Source organism: Solanum stenotomum, chromosome 10 (genome assembly GCF_019186545.1).
Source record: "Solanum stenotomum isolate F172 chromosome 10, ASM1918654v1, whole genome shotgun sequence".
NCBI classification, from domain to species: domain Eukaryota; kingdom Viridiplantae; phylum Streptophyta; class Magnoliopsida; order Solanales; family Solanaceae; genus Solanum; species Solanum stenotomum.
The window spans coordinates 53,079,189-53,100,811 of record NC_064291.1 but is presented as its reverse complement, the minus strand read 5'-3'; the positions used below and the strand labels follow the sequence as shown (position 1 = coordinate 53,100,811).

At 30.4% G+C, this 21,623-nt stretch overlaps 1 protein-coding gene across 2 annotated transcripts; it reads right to left on the bottom strand.

Annotated features, from left to right (window-relative positions):
* Positions 1–906: 906 nt before the first annotated feature.
* On the bottom strand, positions 907–21,013 carry LOC125841519 (ethylene-responsive transcription factor ERF038-like). 2 transcript variants are annotated; one of them, XM_049520672.1, is made up of 2 exons: positions 20,524–21,013; positions 907–1,178 (listed from the first exon to the last, which is right to left on the bottom strand). In XM_049520672.1, exons 1-2 carry the CDS (start codon positions 20,987–20,989, stop codon positions 922–924), a joined length of 723 nt encoding a protein of 240 aa, XP_049376629.1. In that variant the 5' UTR covers positions 20,990–21,013; the 3' UTR covers positions 907–921. The 2 variants fall into 2 exon arrangements, with proteins under 2 accessions (XP_049376629.1, XP_049376631.1); XM_049520674.1 differs by having other exon boundaries at positions 907–1,325; positions 20,671–21,013.
* Positions 21,014–21,623: the final 610 nt, after the last annotated feature.

Genomic DNA, 21,623 nt, shown 5'->3' with positions numbered 1-21,623 from the left:
GTTTGGTGTGGAGGAAAATACAAATAATTCTTTAAGGATTTTTTTTTAAAATAAAAATTAAAGAGTTGTCCATTTATGAGTTATTTTTTTTTTAAAAAAAAGGCAAAGAAAAGAAATGAAAAGTGAAAGAAAAAAGGGAAACCTCTTATCTCACCGCCGTTTTCTGTTTACAACTGAAGTGGCCAAACTTTTATTCCACATGTTTTTTTCTTTCTCTTTTTCAGGGAATATAAGCTCTGATTTGCAGAAAATCAAAATAAAATATTTTACGTATTTAAAATATTATAAAAATCTGACAAACGTCGTGCATGAAATGATAAATTTCACATGCTTCCAGTTGTATTTCTTCTATTGTTGGTAAATTAGGATTCCCCTTAAGTACTTTTACCAAAAGAAGCAAGCTAAACAAAACAAAAATAATAATTGTATGCATGCAGCAAATGAAAAATAAAAATTAAAATCAAGAAAACAACTTATTCATTTGTTTACATTTTACAATGAGAGGTTCACTTGATCCACAAAGCATCCCGCGTTAATAAAATTCGAAAAGGAACTGCACCTCAAGATATAATGTAGCGATCAGCCAATCATATATATATATTGGAAATAATTTATAATAAGTTACAGTACTTATTATTGCCGCAAGGCTCCCCTCGTATAAGAGAGAACTTATTTTTCATGAATTCAATGAGGTAAAAACAAAAATTACTGTCAGTTACACTTCTTTTTACCAAGCATACTACTGCAGAGACTTCATCCACGATCTTCAATTATTTTTCATGCTACTTAATCCTTTCATCAGAAAATTATATTGATGCAATAACAGAATTTCAAATGCAGTTCCATTGCTGTAATCCCACATTTAGAGACCTTCAATATGCGTCCATTTAGTTAAATACCTTTCGTTGAAAAATTATACTATTACAATTGTGGGGCTTCGAGTCTGTAGTCCCACAAACAGAGATCTTCTTGAGGCCAAAATTCACTGTAATTAGAGTCATTGCTTTCAGCTCCAGCCAAATCCCATGGTGAATTGTCGTAACAGAATTTATCAAATTTTTGAGTAAGATCCATAAGAAGATCTGGCAAATCAAGAAAAGGGTCTTCGCTATTACTCCTCAAAGATGATTCTGTTGACTCTGTTTCTTCAGGAGAACAGGGCATTTCCATTAACTCATCTGTACTCTGTTTTTCCATACAATTTCTTGGTAAAATATCCAAAGCTGCAGCCTTTGCGGCTGCTGATTGAATATCTTTAGCGCATTTCGAAGATGGTTTAGGAAATTGATGAGCTAATTCAGGGAAATTGAGTAAAGCTAAGTGACCTTTAATGGCCATTGCAGCTACATCATGTGCTCTGGCAGCCATTTCAGCAGTAGCAAAAGTACCAAGCCAGATTCTTGATTTTTTCCTCGGCTCGCGAATTTCAGACACCCATTTTCCCCAGCTCCGTTTTCGAACACCGTGGTAAATTGGGTGTTTTGAGTCATCAATTTTCTTGGTTTTTTCAGTACTGGATTTGATTTTCTTGTAGTAATTGGTTTCTTGATTTGATGATTTTAAGGTTATTGGTCTTTTTGTTAGAGATGAAGAAGAAGTTGTTTGATTGTTGTTGAAAATAATGGGAGATTCATCTTTTTCTTCCATGGGAGTTTTCTAAGTAGTAGGAGAGGAAGCTATAGAGTTAAGCTTATTATAGTGTTTTGGTTTTTGGACTTATTGGCACTTTTTATCTTTTTTACTTTAGATGGAATAATTCCAAAGAAAAAAAAGTGAAAGCAAATACTACTACTAAGTACTAACTATCTTCCACTACAATTAGGTGTCGTTTGGTTTAAAATTGAGATATCTTAAAGGTTATAATTTTGGGATTAAAATCAAGATTAGAGCTTAATTAGATAACTTGTTCCATCTCCAATAGGAAGTGTCATCAAGACTTGGTAAGTTCAGTGATTGTTAGGCCAATTATGTTGTATAGGGTCGAGTGCGTTTAGAAGCTGAAGATACTTAGATAGATGTGTGGACATACTTAGAAGAGATAAGATTAGAAATAAAGATATTCAAGACAAGGTGAGAGTGACCTCTGTGGTAAACAAGATGCAAAAAGCGAGACTGAGATATTTGAATATATGAAGAGGACAAGAAAAGCACAAATGTCTTAGTAAGGAGGTGTGAGATGACATAATATATTTTAAGCTCACCAAAAATAAGATACTAAATAAGAGAGGGTAGAGATCAACAATTAAATGAACTCCGGCAAAGTCATCGCTGATCCTTTTCTCATTGTAGCTAGGTGGATGGGGTAAGCTTGTTTGCATGTGCACTTTTTAAGTTTTAAGGTGCCTGTTTGACGAGACGAGAAAAGTAAGATTTAGATGGTTTAAGCATATATAAAAAAGAGATACACTGATATCTCAATAAAAAAGTGTAAGGGGTGGGCTATGATGAACCGAGGTAAAAGTGGGTCGAAGAAATATATTGGGAAGAGATGATCAAATATATAGAACATAACACACCTATAAGGTTGCAACTCATTATATTGTTTAGTTTCTTTATCAGTATTAGTATATTATCACTCTCATACTAACACATTCTTCGATTTTGATATTATCTGTTGTCTCTTTTTACTTCGACATAATTATATTATTTATTATTTCTACTGTTCTCTTCTCTATTATTTCTGCTATCACAATGGCTGGGAGTGTAATTGACAGAGACCTTGAATAGGAAGGGCACATGAACATGCACACTTAAAATGGAAACTAACTTTAAGCAACCTTTTGATTTATAAACTTTATATAATAAATTAAATATGTAGTGCAATATGTCCTTTTGAAGACAAAAATGTACAATCGTGGTGTCAACATATATAGTTGGGCAGTAGCATGTTCCGTTAAGCGGGGAAATTAAAGTACAAAGTTTGAAAAATCAACCATGACTTATTTTTTGTACCACCAAGTACCTGTATAAGCCTAGGGACAAATTAAATAGTACGTTTTTAAGGACAAAATTGATTACTACTCCAATTGATTATGACACAAGCTAGCAAAGTCTGTAATAGATAATTTATTCACAGTTTTTCCAGCTTGCAAAAAATCTTTATGTACATAACTTAGATTTTAGTTGTCCTGAGTTGAACAATAAACTGTCTACCTAATTTTTCATTTAGATTTAAATTATATGTACTAATGGTGTAAAAATAAATGTGTGATTATATAAGATTAGATGAGATTAAAAATTACCACTTTCGACGAATGATGACTGAAGGTGTTGAAAGGATACGAGGTAGCCTTAAAATCATATGGAAATATGTTGTTTCGAAAGATCTTCAATTTCATAGAATTAATAAATAGACTTGACAAAAAATAAGACATAATAATTAAAAGAAAAAAAAATATATATTGTATATATATTGGTGATATGTACTAGTTGGAAAATAGATTGTTGTATGGAGCTTGAAAGATATATAGGTGCTTTTTATTGGTTGATTAATGTTATTCTCATGTCATTAACCATGAGAAATCAAACACTAGAAAATAGGAAATTAGCTAAGAAATTTGTCGTTAATTATTAGTACTGAATAGAGTCCATGCCTATAGATTTTTAGATAATTAATCCGTCATTAAATTCTTGTTTATTATTTAATTACAAAAGTCATCTATCGACTATCGTTAAATATGAATTGCGACAAATTTCTATTGTTTAACGATAAAAGTCATCCGTCGTTAATGTTCTTTTTGTGTAAGACACATCATATTCGTTCTTTCAATTATATACCAATTAGTTATATTACATTATTAGAGGCAATTTTTCTTATCTCTCTACTGTTAAATTCTTCAAGTTAACATGTTTTTTTTTTCTTATAAAATTTTATTTTAAATTATTTTTCTCATTTACTGTAAGTTATTCTAAAATTTACTAAAGCTATTAGAATAATTTTTTGAAAAAATTTCATATGGATTAACTGGAAAAAAAAATTATGGAATCACGTTTCGCTTCTTTTATTCATCATTTAGTTTATGGGACTTCAATTTATTTTAAAAATATTTGTTTCATCATTTAATTTAATGGGGTTCAATTTATTTTAAAAATCATTTGTTGCCTCTTTCAATTTGTGGCACCCATGTGTCTAGGGTGGACATGGCACAAGTTTTGGTACGATAATTTTAATTTTAACAAATATTATATTATATATCATGAGAAATTAATTAATTCGATATTATTAAATTCAATATTAATATTTTGCGATAAATTGATAACAATCTCTCCCAATGTTATATTGTTGGCAATAATTAATATTTGCATTTTTTTATACGGACAATTAACATTTACATGCTTAAACATGGATGTAAAACATGAGAAAAGGAAAACTGACAAATTATATTAAATGAATAACTGTAGCTTTGAAAATTGATAATAAAAAAATTGGTAAGATGGATTATAAAAATTGAGGTTATGCAGAATAAATTGAGATCTTTATGAATTTAATCTGTCTTTGTCCAATAATCACCTTACCCATCCTTTTTGCCATCCTTAAGAATAGGAGATGTTACTATTACACTACATGATTTTGGTATTTTATATGGATTACTTGTGATAGGAATATCGTTGCAAGGCATTGATATTTCAAGGAAGGAAATGGAGTAATAAAATTATCGTAAATGTATATTGTGTAACGCTACCAAATTGATGAAGAATGAGATAAATAGTTTTCTACTGCTTCTCAACACATATATTTTGTAATATTATTATTGTTATTGACATGTTGATTTTTATGAACGTTCATTTTATGAATACTCAAATTTAAGCATAGGAGAGACCGGAGATAATATGAAAATCTCTTCTTTTCACTCAAAACCCAACTGCCGGATACATTATTTCATTTCCACTCCAACACGTTTCTAACTCCTATATTTACTCCTTCAATTTCTCCCTCTTTTCACTCACATAATTAAATCAGTTACCACATTAATCAAAATTTGAATTTCAAGAGGTTTCTCTCTAGTCAACTAATTTCAGATCTGTAGGTACTTTCATCTTCTTCAATTTTCTTCTTCGGTTTTTCTTATTTCATCATTTTGTCTAATACATATGGATGATCCTTCATTTAGCATTGAGATTACCCAAATAGTTACACCTAATACTAAGTGAATCTTTGAGTTTGATAATTCAAAATGGACAAAAACAGATCTAAAAGCTTGCAGGATCCTTTAACAATGGCAAATTAAAGTTTAGAGAAGCCAAAAGCGAAAAAGGATGTACATGCATCAACCTGCATCATCGAAAGCAAAGGTTGAAAAACAACAACAAAAAAAAAGAGGTAGAAAGGTTGCCTTTGCCATATCTCGACCTACACTATCCAGGTTATGTATTTTGAACCATGTATTTTAGTATTTATTTATTTTGTTTTAAATTTATGTCTTCCCCTATTGAACTATTGGATCCACAACATTCGTTTGAGGTGGAATATGTTCAAGATATTATGCAACAAGAAAGCGACAGTCTGTAACTATTGAATCAATTTTTCTTTTACTTACACATTTGATCTGTTTTTAAAATGTATCTTTTTTTTTTTGTAGTGATTGCGGAATGTTTTTTGTTGTTTTGTTGAATTTTTGAGCGATGAAATCAACATCCCATCTAATGATTTTCGAAGTGACTATCTTCGCACAAGATATGCAACATTGTTATGAAAGTATGGTCTCAACAAGGACAAGATGGGATATGTTAGCGAGAATGATGATCCTACAAGGCTGAAGAGTGACTACACTCTACCAACAGAAGATGATCTTGTTAATGTAGAATAGATTTTTATGTATCGATTCACCGACAATTGTTGATGATCTATTGTTTTTAAGATACATTAATTAGTGTTTTTTTGAGTATTTCTTCCCTTTTGAAGATACTACTTCTAAATATGAAGAGTTTTTATGTTGAAAATTGTTTATTTCGCTTTTCATTTTGTTTTCAATATATTTAATACCTTGTTAAATTTTGTCTCTTATAAGTATAGTACACATCACTATAGTTGATACTATATTATTAGTAGATACAAGATTTTTCAACAATTTATTATGTATATGATACACGATTACTTTTGATATAACAAATTTGTATGTATCACAACACCTAATACTATATTTTTATACTTGATACAAATCAATTAATTTTCAATATATTTAGTACCTTTTAACATTATGTCTCTTATAAATTTGGTACAAATGACTACACTTGATACTATATTATAAGCTGATACAAATTTGCCAAAAGATGTATTATGTATATGATACACAATTATTATTTATCATGCTTTCAAAATCACAAATTGATGTGTCTCACAAAACCTGATACTATATATATACAATTGTTACAATCCTCTTAATTTCTAATATATTTAGTACCTTTTAACATTATGTCTCTTATCCGATACACATCACAACTCTTATTCGGTACATATCACAACACTTGATACTATATTATTCGATACAAAAATTTTCAAAGAATCAAGTATCAGATTCATTATATTGAACAAATCAATGCAATGTAATAGTATTTTCAGTACTTATTAGCAATAGTTACAGATACATTAACTACTTAACCAATACAATGTGTATTTTAAAAATAACTTTGTATCAAACACAAAACAATACACAATATGTATACCAGATTCAATTTCTCAGAAATTAACAATAAAAAAATATAGGCAGAACTGAAAAAGTAACATTTCAATTTATTGAATCGGAAATTAGTAAGCTAAAAGTACTTTTTAATGTAAACATTTGTAACAATGAAAATAAATATTATAATTTGAGTATTATTAGATCTAAAAAATAAAGTACTCCAAAAAAGTATTGATCAAGATTCTTTCGGGAAGAAAGTACAAGTTCTTCGATTGTGTCCTTCTTGTCCACATCGCCCACAACAAATTGTGCTTGATGTTAGTTTTTCATCTGGATTTTTCTTCCTTTTTTTCCTTGATCTACTGGGTATTCTTTTGTATCTTGGCGGCAAGACAACTTCTTCCAAAACATATTTCGAAACTGGCCAATCACTTTTGTCCTACATTGATTCCATTGGAACTGCATAACACACTAATACATAGCTGCAATTGTACCAAATATATTTATTATTTAATGTTTATTGTGCCATTCCAAAAAAAAATTACACTTCAAGATACATTATTATAACTCAGCTCAACGGATCATATATACTCTTAGTTTATCATACATATTACTCTCCCCACAGTATTACATGTTTTAGATACATATAGAAAAAATAATGCAAAACACATCTATGTACCACAATTACCCGTTTCTATTCATTGATACATTAAAAGAACAAAGAAGTATTTCAAACGTATATGATACTTTGTAATTATCACGCAATGATACACAAATCTAAACACCTTACACATACGATGCAACACCCAATACATAAGATGCAACCTAATTATGAATATAGTTTGCAAATAACAGTGTATCGTGAATAATATAGTATTAAACAAATTCAAAACAAAACAAAGAAAGTTATATGATATGTGTATCACAAGATTATTTGTTCACATACCTTTTGTTATCAGATCTTTTAACTCAGCAGCAATGGCGGAAATAAGGTTCACGAATGAAATATTTTCTCCAACCGCTATCCCATCACTTTTGTATTGCTTGTACCTAACATCACATTTCCATATTTCCGAATGCCTTAACAATATCGAAATATTCATTATGAATCTTCACAAAATTTCGCTGCAAATTTTTTTGAATCAAGCTTCTACAGGTATTTGGAAGAACAGGGAGATACAATTTGACAATTAGAAATTTTAATTTCCTAGTTATGTTACCTTTTTGTGAACGACTGATTGTTAAAAGAAAGAAACGTACACTTTATTTATGGGATTCAATTATATTTTCTGTTTTTAGTCTCTTATTTAACACAGTAAACTAATAACAAAAGTGTCTAAATTAATGTATCCGTCCTCACAATTATGTATCCGAAAGGTATAAAAAAAGGGATTTTTATAATTAATAAAAGAGTAAGGATAGAATGTAATTTGTCTATTACACTATGTGGTTTGCATAATTTTTACTATTATTATTATTATTATTATTTATATAATTAGTATGAGTTATTTTAAGTAATAAGATATTAATCATGTGTTTGTAATACATTAATTTGATTAAATTCTAAGAAATTTCATTTACTAATATAAGAATTTTGGATAGTTTAATTTAAATTCTACAATATTTCTACTGTTAAATAGAAGATATCCTTTTCTTTTTCTTATATATTTCAGTATTTTTGAATTAATAAAAAATAAAATCATAATTCACCATTAAATTTGTGCCCCCTTTCCCCTTGAGACTTAAGTGGAAGCAAATCACAAAAAAATGTAGAGAGAAAATATTTTATGTATTTATATAAAATAATTTAAAAACTAAAAAAAACTCCATCCTTTTGTTCCCGATTTTGTTTTCCGTTTTCATTCAATACTCGAAATCTGCTTTATGGCCTATTAATTCAGATTCTCGTGGCATAAGGCCAATTAAAGAGAGGATTGCTTGCTATATCAAGATTTTTTTTTTTCATTTTCAGAGTTTGAATTTGAAATCTCTAGTTTAAAGTGAAAGGATTCATTATTTGAATTTTATGGACAATTTTACTCAACCTATTAAAATTTAAAATATTGGATTCAGACTTATTATTTTTTATAATTTGTTTACATATAAATTTGTACTATGTAAAAACTATTGAATTTAGATGAATTGGATATTATAGAACTACATCCTCCCCGATCTATATCCATATTCTCAGAATCTTTGATAGTATGTACTTGTCTTCAACGGATCCGGCTCCTCTCCATTCTTCTTCTCTCCATTTTTCCCAAGTTCTAGCTTGGATTGGAGACACATGTCATAGTTTAAAATTAATGGTTGTGATCTAATTGATTAAAGTAGAGTCCTAATCATCGTTATTTACTTCTATATATTTACTTCTTAAATATTTTTGCAATCAATTATATTTTCCCTAAATATATTAAAAACTTTTTTTACTACCCTGCATACATATTTAAAACTTCTACTAAATATTTTTACTTTTTTTGAAAAAAATTATAATGTAGTTAAACGTTTTTATTATTCTAATTGAGTATTAAGAGATACAGTGTCTATAGAGCAATATATATGGACTCCATTTAGGGAGTAAGAAAGAATTTAAAGTTGAGTGACAACTTTATTTTACTCTTAAAATAAAAAAAAAACGTCAGATCACAATTTTTAATTTGGCAAATACTATTTGAGAAATGGCAAATGTTAGTGGAAAAAATTAAAAAAATCAGCAAAAAATTACTTAAGAAATTAAGAAAATAAATTTATATTTAGGAAAAATATAATGTAAATCTAGAATTGTTGGATTGCAAAAATATTTAAGAAGCAAATATATGGAAGTAAATAACTATGGTTAGGACTATAACGATCTGTTCACGTCGTTATAGAAAAGCTGATGGAAAAAGAATTGGGGTCAGAAAACTTTTGAGTAGTAACTATGAATTTCCCAACCTAGTCCAGATTTGGACGAAATAAGAGTCGTTAAGGTGTAGGGAAATTTGATAACAATCGGGTGACTTATTTATGATTTTGATTACATGAGTGGTTAGATAAGTCGTTTAGGAATCTGTACGATATTTCAAAATTGAATTCGGGTGAGTAGAACTCCCGAAATCGATCTTAGCGTAAATGATATTTTCTGAGCGTCGTTGGTTAAAGGTGTGTTGTGATATAGGGATCTTGAAATTATTAAAATAGCTCACTGGTTCCATGCAAGCCGCTGGGGCGGGATTTCTGCCACCAGGGCGGGGCCGCTATAACAGGGTGGATGTCGTTGTGGCGGGCTAGACGCGACTGAAGGTCGTAAATAAACTCCAAATCGTCTTTATTCTGCACTTTTCGACGTTGAGAGTTAAGGAACGACCCCAGACAAGTTCTTGACCATTTTTCACCATTCTTGAGGTTAAAGGTAAGGTTTTAACTCCCCGAATCCGTTTTTCGATCCGTGGAACGTAGTTTCTTGGGTAATTATCATTGGGGAAAGGTTTTGATCTGAAGTTAATGGTGGAAAAAGCCCTAATTTGAGTATTGAGATCTTGGGTTGGCCTACGGTTGATAATGTTGATTATAATCTGAGTAATTAGGCCTCATTTATTAATCATTGCGTTAATTGTATGTTTTTAGACCACGGACAAGCGGGAAGTATCCGGAAATGGAAGATTCAAATGCTTTAGGGGATTCAAGCTTGGATTCGAGGTATGTGATGGTTGTGATTTCATGATTGGGTGATATATGTTTGTTCTTGCTTCATTATGATGCATGTATGTATGCAAATGTTGCATTGTTGATCACACTAATTGTATGAGTATGAACAAATAAATGTATGACATGAATCACTTCTTGATTGTATGATTATTGAGAATATACTTGTGATTGTGATTGTGGTGTGTTGAATGGATCGGTTGCCATGTTCCGGCATAACTAACTGAGATCGGTTGCCACGTTTCGGCATAACTAACTGAGATTGGTTGCCACGTTCCGACATACATATATGATCGATTGTCACATTCTGACATAAACATTGGATCGGATACCACGTTTCGGTATGCTAACAATTTGGGTGTGAGTTCCATGAGAGGACCATTGAATTGTGTTGTGTATCTACTTGTGATGATTACGTTCATATCTAATGATGATTGATATTGGAAGACTGTATGTTGCTCTAAATTGATAACCAATGTGTATTATTGAGAATGTGGGATGCTACCTTGGTCCTGAAAAGATGACTAATATTGTATATGTTCGGTATTGGCCTGTTTTATAGTGTTGTATTAACTTGTTTATGTTACACTTTGTGGGATAGCCGTGTGATCCTAGCAGTACACGGTGGTTGTGTACTGATACTGCACTTTCTCTTATTTTTGTTGAGTACATGGCATCTTCCGACGGCTATTGACAGACCTCGCTTAGAAGATCAGTGATTGCTGATTCGAATTCAATGGTGAGCCAGTTTTTTCGGGCTGCCTCGAGTTCTCTTTTTGTTTAGTCCATCCTATTCGAACTTAGATTAGTTCTTTAGATGATTTTCTTGTTTAGACTTATGAATCTTGTTAGAGTTTTGGTACATTGACCTTCAGTTTCTAGGGATTGAATTTCCGCATTAGTTTGGTTAGTTGTTTGTTAAAACCTTGGAGTTTATGGGGACTCTATTTATTTTAGTCATTTAAACCTGCTTCCGTATCTTTAAATGCCTTAGTTTTCATAAAATTTGTTAGTTTGGGTTGTAGTAAAGGTTCTCCCACCAGAGGGTTAGCATAGGTGTCAATCACGATGATCTGGGTCGTGACAAGGACTTTGCTTTAATCTATTAGATCTCAACCATTAGTTCTAAACTATGACATGTGTCTCTAATGTAACACCCCAGAAATTTTTTGAGCTAACTTAAACCATCCTTCATTGTGAGTAGGATTTTACCGAGGAATTAAAATTTCTTAAGTGTTAAGTTCACTAGATGTAGCACCTTTAGTTCGAAAAAGAACTAAATTGGAAATAGCAAAATCTGAAATTTTGCAAGTTAAGCTAAGTATGAGTTTTGGGTTGACTTCAAATGACCATAACTCATAGCTCAGGATGAGTTAGGTGTACTACCATATATCGTAGGGAAGATCTTTGAACTATCTTTCCAACGCCGTCGAGTTTGTTAAGTTTCGAGGTCGGATGAATGAGATATGACCTTTTGAAGTTAGGCTGCCCAGTTAAGGAAAGTCAAAACCGGAAATATAGTAAGGGGTATCTTGGTCGTTTCCTTATCCAAACAGATTTGATTCGTTTTTTGTAATATTTTAGAGGTCTAATCTGATTAGGTTCAATTTTATAATCCTAGTTTACGCCTAGGGTTTTAGTTGAGAGAAAAGAAGAAGAGAAAAGATGAGAGGATCAAGTGTTCGTCGAGATTCTTGCATCTTGTTGCGGATTTTCACCATGGGTTTAATCCCTAAGAGGTATGTAAGCTTCCATAGTGTTGGGTTCTTTCACCCACATGCCAATCATGATTTATTCAGTGTAATTTCGTTCTTGAAATTTAAAGATTAGAGTTCTTGATGAGTTCTTGATAAGTGTTCTTGAAGTTTCATTAAGTTTTAATGTAAGCTTCTGCTTGGGTCAACTTTAAACGACCATATCTCTTACAATATTAAGATTTACGTGAGCCATAACTTATCCAATTAAAGGTAATTGAATCTACTTTCCAACTCCACCAATTTCGAGTCAATCCAATTTCTGAGTAAAAAGTTATGACTATTTTAGTAACCTATACAGTGCTGTTACGAATTACCCGACGGGAAAATATTAAAAATAGTCGTTTTTGCCTTTTACCTCCAAGAAACCATAAACGAATTTCTTGACTAATAAAAGGCTCAAAACAATCAGATTTTCATCTTCACTGCTTACCTTCAAGCTAGGGTTTCAAGGCTTCTAATCAAGTTCTTCTTCAAGATTCTTAAAGATTCTTCAAGAATCTTTTTCTTCTAGGTATGTAAGGCTATCATAGTGTTGGACTAGTTCATCCTCACGCCCTACATCTACTTTCAGATCAGTAAAAGAGTAATCTAGGATACTTTCCCTAGATTTGAGTATTCTTGAGATAAGTTAATTTTGAGTTCTTGAATTCATGTTTCTTTTAAAAGTTCTATTCCTAATTATTGAATAGCTATATTGTTATTGAGATCCTTCATATCATGAATCATAATTGTTGAATTCATAATTCAAATTAAAGAGAGAGTTAAGAGTAGAGTTCAAGAAAACCTTTGAGTTCAATTGTGAATCCTTTGAGATCAACTATCGATTTGAACTAAGTTTTGAGGAAATAAGTCAGAGAATGAGAAGAGTCACATACATGAGTTTCATATTGTTATTTAGACCATCGAGTGGAGTTGTTTCATGCCTATAATTTCCGCATGAACTTCGTAAGTTGAGCATCTTTCAGAGAAATGGTATCTTCAAGTTTTAAGCCTTTTAAGTGTTGAGTTCTTAATCCCTTTTTAGAAGTATCTTTGAGTCCTTGAGTTGAATATTTCATGCCCATAATCCCGCATGAACACTATAAGTCGAACAGTCTTGAGATGAGAAGTATATTTGAGTCCTTGAGTTAAGTAGTTCATGCTTATAATTCTGCATGAACCCTCTGAGTTGATGAACCCTCTGAGTTGAGCATTCTTTAAATGAGTAGTATCATTGAAGTTCTTGAGTTCCAAGTATTTGAGTTCTATCTATGGTTATTGAAAGCCTTGCATTGAGTAGTTCATGTCCATAATTCGATATGAACCATATTTTAAGAAGTCTTTTACAAACGTTTTAACTTTGTTTTAAGACTTAAGTTTTGAGTTCAGTAAAGAGTAAAGAGTAAAGAGTAAAGTTTGAAGTCCTTTTCTTCAAAAGTATATGGGGACTAAGTATTCCCAAAGAGTTTATAAATGTTTTCACATTTAAATAAAAACGGAAACTGAGATTTCTAAAGGGCCTTTGGGCTAGTTTTCAGAAAAGAGTAATAGCTATCTAAATGAAGCAAGCAGGGAAACTGAGATTTCCAAGATAGCCTTTAAGCTAAGTTTTTGAGCAATTATCTCAAATCAACAGATATTTTTGGGAGTAGTATTGAACACCAATATGGGGGAGAGTTCAGACAACTCACAGCTTCCATAAACCATGTAGCCACCATGGATAGAAAAGGGTCATACTTTTTAGATGAACCTTTTTCAAAATAGACTAGTGGATCCATTAGGCAGTTCAGATCCTATACCTTTGGCCGGGTATAGGATGCGCTGGCAGCGTGAGGAAGATCGTTGTATTATCACAATAGCTTTTATGTGATGGTTGTCGGTTAGAGAAACTCCCATAGAAGTTATTGTATTTTTATATACATTAGTTTATTGTATTTTTACATACATTTCAGAGTTATGTTGTATCCTTGCATACACACAGAGTTTTCAGCATGTTTTTAAACAGTTTGTTTCTTTATATTGCACTTCTTTTAAATTGCTTTTTATTGAAATGAGTTCAGTTATATTGAGTTGAGTATACAGAGTTGAGTACCCAGAGTCGAATAACATATCTTTGAGTTGAGTATCTTATCCTTGAGTACTTCTGAGTTGAGTAAGTTTGAGTAATTTTGAGTATCCTTGAGTATTGCTTGAGTTGAGTAAGTTTGAGAAGAGGTAAGTATGTTTCCTTTTTATCAAGTTTCAAGCTTATGTTTATGTTTTATAATTCCCCTTACATGCTCGTACATTCCATATACTGAGCCATTTGGCCTGCATCTTCTCATGATGCAGACACATGTATTCAGGATCATCAACATGAGCTTCGTTGATACATCCGAGAGTTCGAGTTAGCTATGGTGAGCCTCCTTGCTTCCAGAGGATTTCATTTACCTTTCAGTTATATCAGTTGTTAGGATGTCGTGGGTCTTGTCCCGACTTCCATCTTTATCAGTTAAAGGCTTCTTAGATAGTCAGTATAGTTGAGAAGTCTGTATTATTCATTTATTTTATTAAATGTTTTAAAGACTTAAGTTACCTATTTTATGGCGAGTTGAATAATTTATTTTATTCGGAGTTTTCTTTTGATTTAAAGCTTTCTATTTAAGTTTTATGAACTTTTATTTCAGTTTTTAAGCTTTGTATGCTTGAATCAACTTTCCGCTTGTAGTCAACCAGGATGAGGGTTCGCTTGGGGACCAGCAATGGTCTTCGAGTGTCGGCCACGTCCAGGGTGTAGGCTCGGATCGTGACATCCAATCCAAGCTAGAACTTGGAGAAAATGGAGAGAAGAGAAATGGAGAGAAGCAGGATCCGTCTTCAACATAAACTTGGCTAAACATAATTTTTATTGAACAACCTCCTTTTATAATTAGGTATCCAAACCCCCTCGGTGAAAAATATTACTATTTATACATGGTTAAAACTATTTTTTAGATATGTATAATATATGTCGAACCCCCTTCCACTAGTTCGTGTGTTTACTTCTCAGATTTTGAACCCTTTATTAAAATTTTTGGCTCCGCCACTGACTACATGCATGTAATTTTTAGCAATATCTGTTAATACTCAAAATACTTGGACTTTTTCTTTTCCAATATCGACTCTCATAATTCTTCTAGTAAGTTACATGATTGAATAATTTTAGCACTAGAATTAATGATGGAGAGATAAAATCAGTTTTATTAATGACAAAAATAGCCAAAGAGTAGCTAGCTAGTATATAAATTCTTTGTATAAAGTACAGAAACTTAAATATTTAGGCGTTAGGCGGTAATTATATCTTATCTGAAAGTTTCCCAAATTATATTAATTTCGGATTTTTTATTTGCTCAATACAGAGCAAACAATATATAAGTTATGTATCAGATATATAACTATAAATTAGATTCAGATTAATTTAGGTTTGAAATAATTGCAGTTTGTATCAACAATAACATTTGTACACAAACAAAGTTGTAATGTATTTGATAAAGCTGGAGTCATGTATCCAGATGTTAAGAAAGAGACGGAAAAATGAGATTTTTAATGGTAATTTTTAAAAAAAATTATGCTATCTTAAGTCGTGTGATTACTTAATTTTCCGCCATATGGCCCGGTCCATCTCAAAAAAGATCCTTATGTTAAGACACATGTCAACAATTATAAAATATAAGGTTTTTTAAAAATAAATTCAAAATAATTAATTTGTACTACTATCATTTTCAGATGGTATAAAGTATTAGTGTAAATGGGATTCTAGCTTATCATCCAAGTCTTGGTCCATTGACTTTAATCATTCTGATCTGCATGTTGTACTGAACTATAAGTCTATAACCTACCAAAAGATTTGCATGCTTTCTTTTCTTGTTTAATATGTTTCAATTTATATAGCATAGTTTAATTAGTTAAAAGATCCTTATATCCATGTAATTTTATGGCTTTAAAATTTATCGTCTGAACATACTATAATATTTGTGTGCAACAAGGAAGCATTGTAATTGTGTGTTAGGTATAATTCAATAATATGAATATATAATCAAATTCAAAATTCAGTAAGCAAGAAGAGTTATAATTTAAAATTTTTGCCCGTCTCTGTTTGTGTACTGGCCATAAAGGTGGTCATTAAGGATGAAATAAAAAGATACTCCATCAGTTAATTTTTATGTATATAAAAGTAACATTTTTTTCCTTTTTTAATCGAAGGGAGTAATAAAGAGACAAACAAACAAAGTATTCCTGGATGTGTAAATTACTCCTACTTTGGATCGTTTTAATTAATTAATATCGTATTCTTTTGTAGGTTTGGTGCCAAAGAATAGTCAAAGTAATTATCTCACCTTTTTTCTTTTTATTTCTTATAATTTACATAAAATGCTTGGAATTTGGACTTTGGTCTTGACACTTGAGATATTTTTAATATCTTTGTTCTTTGTACAGGAATAATATATTTCACTTTGCAGAATTTAGCTTTGTTCCTCCTATGACAATTTTAATTATTTTCTAATTTGGCACAATGATCTCTTTAATATAAATTATAAAATATGTGATTATTATTCGAGCGACAATATAAAAAAAAGCAGAATGAAGTGAGAGATCGGAGACAGGACAAATAGTCTAGTTGATCAGACTTGACGATTGGAATGAGCAAAACGAAATTAGGATGTGACTTCAAAAAACCCAACTTTTCTCCCCTATTTGGAGGGTATTTAATTTGTACTTAAATTGTCCTAATTATCAGACCTGCAGATACTATATTTTATTTCAACCATGAAAAGCACATTTGATTTGATTAATAAGGATAACCTCTATATATTGCTAATTAACATGACACCACATAAAGAAAGATTAAAAAAAGAGAGAATAATTAAGAAACTAATCATGAAAGCTAAACCTAATTAATTTCTGACTGTTGATGTTGTGTGTTCTTTTGGGGGGATGTTACAGCTCTTGACAATTAACTAAGATAATGGAGTATTTGTTATCACAATGAGAACAACTTTAGTTAAATTTGAAAATTGTAAATATGTGGTTGGCTAAATCTTAGAGGGTAACAAGTCCTATCAAAATTACCATGCCTTTGGACCACATTTTTTAATTATTATTAATATGTGCATCTCAACTATTTCACTAGGCACGACTAGTTTAATAAATATCGTACAACTCTACTCATTAAAATTTAGGTACACGAAAAAAGAAGTTATTTTACTTCTATTAGGATTTGAAGAGTCTCCAAACAATGATAAATTTACCCAAGTGTAAATTATAGGATCACAATTTGAACAATGAAATTAGTTGACATTAATACTTACTTCCTCCGTCCATTTTTATTTGTCATGGTTTCCCTTTATAGGGTCAAACTATAAGAAATTTGACTAACATTTTATGATGTATTTTTTCATCATATTAATATGAAAAAAATTGCAATTTATAGTACTTTTCGTATAGTTTTTGAATATCTATTTTTTTTAAATATCAAATTAATGTAATCTAATTTAACTTTTAAAATTAGTCTAATTGACTTTCGAAAAGCGCTACATGACAACTAAAAGTGGACGGAAAGAGTACATCAGAGTAGATTGCCTACATTCACCATCTTCGGGTGTGACTTATCCTTGAACCCTATTGAATATGTAATACTTCGTACATCGAGCTAATTTTTTTCTTTTAATCTTTGTTATGATTTTTACTTTGCTTCAACACTGAATGGCGTGATTTAGCGATTAATGAATGCGTACAAATTTTGAAATTGGAGTTCAATATTTAATTGAGATGAAAATACTAGTTAATTTCTTCTTATATCTGCTTAATATTAATAGCAAAGTTATTCAATATCAGATAAAAATAACAGATACTCGATGATCCAAACACCATCATTAAAAATATAAAAGATATTTTTCACTTGCTTCATTGACTAGAATTTCTTGATGGTTTTGTTACTTATTAGGGTAGGGTGGGGAGTTTGCTGTATATAGTTGTGGGGGAATTAAAAATAAATGGAAACAAGAAAAAGAGGTAAAAATGCATGAAAAGCAAAAGAGGATTTCAATGATTAAGAAAAAAAAAGTAATTTAAACCCTGCTTTTTATTTTCTGTACATTTTTAATATTTTCTATTTCACCATATTTAGATAATAATCAGCTTGTATTTTTCTATTAATACAAAAATCCTTAATATTTTCTTATTTCATGTGGTAAAGGTAAACTAATCTGAAACGTAACGTGTCATAGTATATGAAGCAACTAGCTGTAATTTCCTTTAATTATACCTTAGCTTCAATTGGAATATACTTGAGGTTTTAACTTTTAATGTATATTAACCTTTAACATTTATATTTAAAAGAAATAATATATTTTATATGATTTATTAACTTATTTATACAACAGTTTTTTATCTTAATTTTGAACGTAGTTGGTCAATTAAATTGAGATAATTGATGAGCTTAAATGAAAAAATATTGTTAGCAAAAGTTATACAGCAGACTTCAATTTATTTATAATTGACGCATAACAATGGTTATAATTGTATGTCCTATATCAATTTAGAGGATTATCTGATTTTTTTAAAAAAATATTCTCACTCCATATTCAATCTCATCTTCAATGGTCCAACAAAAAAAAGTTTCATTCGTAGAGGCTCAAACTCGAAACATCTAATCAAGAGTGAGAAAATCTTAATCATTCTATCGCAATCTAGGTTGATCTTTGTGTGACTATTTGTTATTGATTTAAACCAAGTTAGTAGTGTGGGTATGTTTTATTTATCGTTTGACACAACCAATAAATTGTATTTATAAAATATTAAGGAAATTAATGAAGCTGACATATATCGAAAGAGAAATTAGGACAATGATGTTATGTGTCACTATTGTAAACAAATAACAATAAATACATTCCCTAAATTTGGGATATAGAGATGTATCCTTTTGTATCCTAAACTATGATTGTATTAATATATCTTAGCTTTATTAATTATTACCATGTGAAAGTCTTATTCAATCCCATGTTTACAATTAAATGCTTCAAATGTTCATGTTTCTCTCAACTATATAGTAATGTAGGCAGGGGCAGATCTATAGTATTGAACTATTAATCATATCACACAATATTTTTTTCTTAGACTTGAGATTTATAATTTCTTTTAAAAAAAACACTCATTCAATATATATATTTGTATATTTTATAACAAAAATAAGTTATAAATTTGATACAAGTTCAGAAATTATAAACTAATTCGAATGTTGACTTTACTTCTGAATGTCTATACGTAGATAATCTTATCTATGTTATAAATGATTGATTCAACAATTTGAGTTTGTGATTTATAAAAGATAATTTTATCATTGTTCGAAGGCTCTACTTCATACACGAGCCATATATATAAAAAAGGAAGAAATATCCTTGTCTCATTGGATAGGGAAAAAAAAAAAGGAAAGTGATTAAATTATTCACGTGTTCTTTTTTTTTTTTCCAGAGAATATAAGCTCTGATTTGCAGAAGAATTAAAATATTTTATTTACTAAAAGAATTATATAAAACCTGTCAAACGTCGTGCGTAAAATGATAAATTCCACATGATTCCATGTTTCACTTTCTTCAATTGTTGGTAAATTAGGATTCCCCTAAAAATAATTTACCAAAAGAAGAAACCTAAATTATATTCCCCTAATAATTTATTTATTTATCAGTCACTGAAAAACAATAATCAAGAAAATAATTTATTCATCAGTTTATTTACAATGCCATAACATAAAAGATGACTGTCAATTCCGTACTCATTTATTCTATTTTGTTACATAAAAAAAAAAAGATTAGAAAAAATATAAATCATTAAAAAGTTACATGACTTAAAAATGTTAAAGAGAAAAAAATCCATATTCCTTATCGCACCTTCTCAAATTAGCAAAGCTTCTTACTGCTTGTGTCTTTCGCTTGCTAAAAAGTCGACATATTGATTTGTCATTTTTCATGTATATGTATTTCTGAGCTTTCGATAGATATTTGCAATCTTTTAATAATAGCTTTCAGAGGGTGACGCTATATGTCCATAAGCTTGAAAACAAATAGACAATCGGCATCCAATATTATTTGCGAACTATAACCTTTTTTTTATGCTACGGTTGGATTGTTGTAATCTCCCACAAATAGAGATCTTTAGCATTCATGCATCAATCGTCAAAAAATTATATTATTACAGATGTGGAACTTCGAGTGCGGTTTCATGGCTGTAATCCCACAAATAGAGATCTTCTTGAGGCCAAAATTCACAGTAATTAGAGTCATTGCTTACAGCTCCAGCCAAATCCCATGTTGAATTATAGTAACAAAATTTATCAAATTTTTGAGTAAGATCCAGTAGAAGATCTGGCAAATCAAGAAAAGGATCCTCATTATTACTCCCCAAAGATGAAGATGATGATTCTGTTGACTCTGTTTCTTCAGGAGAACAGAGCATTTCCATTAACACACATTTACTCTGTTTTTCCATAAAATTTCTTGGTGAAATATTCAAAGCTGCAGCCTTCGCGGCTGCAGATTGAATATCTTTAGCGCATTTCGAAGCTGGTTTAGGAAACTGATGAGCTAATTCAGGGAAATTGAGTAAAGCTAAGTGACCTTTAATGGCCATTGCAGCTACATCATGTGCTCTGGCAGCCATTTCAGCAGTAGAAAAAGTACCAAGCCAAATTCTTGATTTTTTCCTCGGCTCGCGAATTTCAGACACCCATTTACCCCAGCTCCGTTTTCGAACACCGTGGTAAATTGGGTGTTTTGAGTCATCAATTTTCTTGGTTTTTTCAGTACTGGATTTGATTTTCTTGTTGTGATTGCTTTGTTGTTTTGATGGTTTTAAGGTTATTGATCTTGTTAGAGATGAAGATGGAGTTGTCTGATTGTTATTGAAAATAATAGGAGATTGATGTTTTTCTTCCATGGGAGTTTTCTTTGAGTTGAGTGAAAAACATGAAGAGAGGCTTCTTATAGTGTTTTTGGTTCTTGAACTCATTTGGCACTTTATTTATCTTTTTTCCTTTAGATGGAATAATACAAAGAAAAATAAAAAAAGTGAAAGCAAATTAATTTATTTGTACTACATTTCTTTTTAGTTTCGTTTTAAAAAGTTACCTTATCCAGAATAGTCATTCTTCATTATGTGCTCGGAAAATAAGTTATTTCGAGATTAGTTATCTCACTTTTTAAGATAACTTGTTCTGTAATTTTATATTAATCAAACATGGAATAAATACATCTTATTTCCTTAGTATTTTTGTATTTTGGTAATCTTAGCGTCTTCGCCAGCAGACTTTTTACTGTTAATGCAGTACTCTCAAATACTTCCTTAAAATGCTTTAGTTTATTTTTTAAAAAAACCATTTTCCAAAGTATATTAAATTCATCGAAAGTACCATAATCATATAGAAAACTAATTAGTATGTTAGTATATGATATTTGACATAATGATTACGTGGTATTACAATCATAAAATAGCTCTCCAATGATAATTCTTCTGTGTTACATGAGTACGTAGAAATAATTTACTGTATAAGAATTGACTTGCATAGTAGATG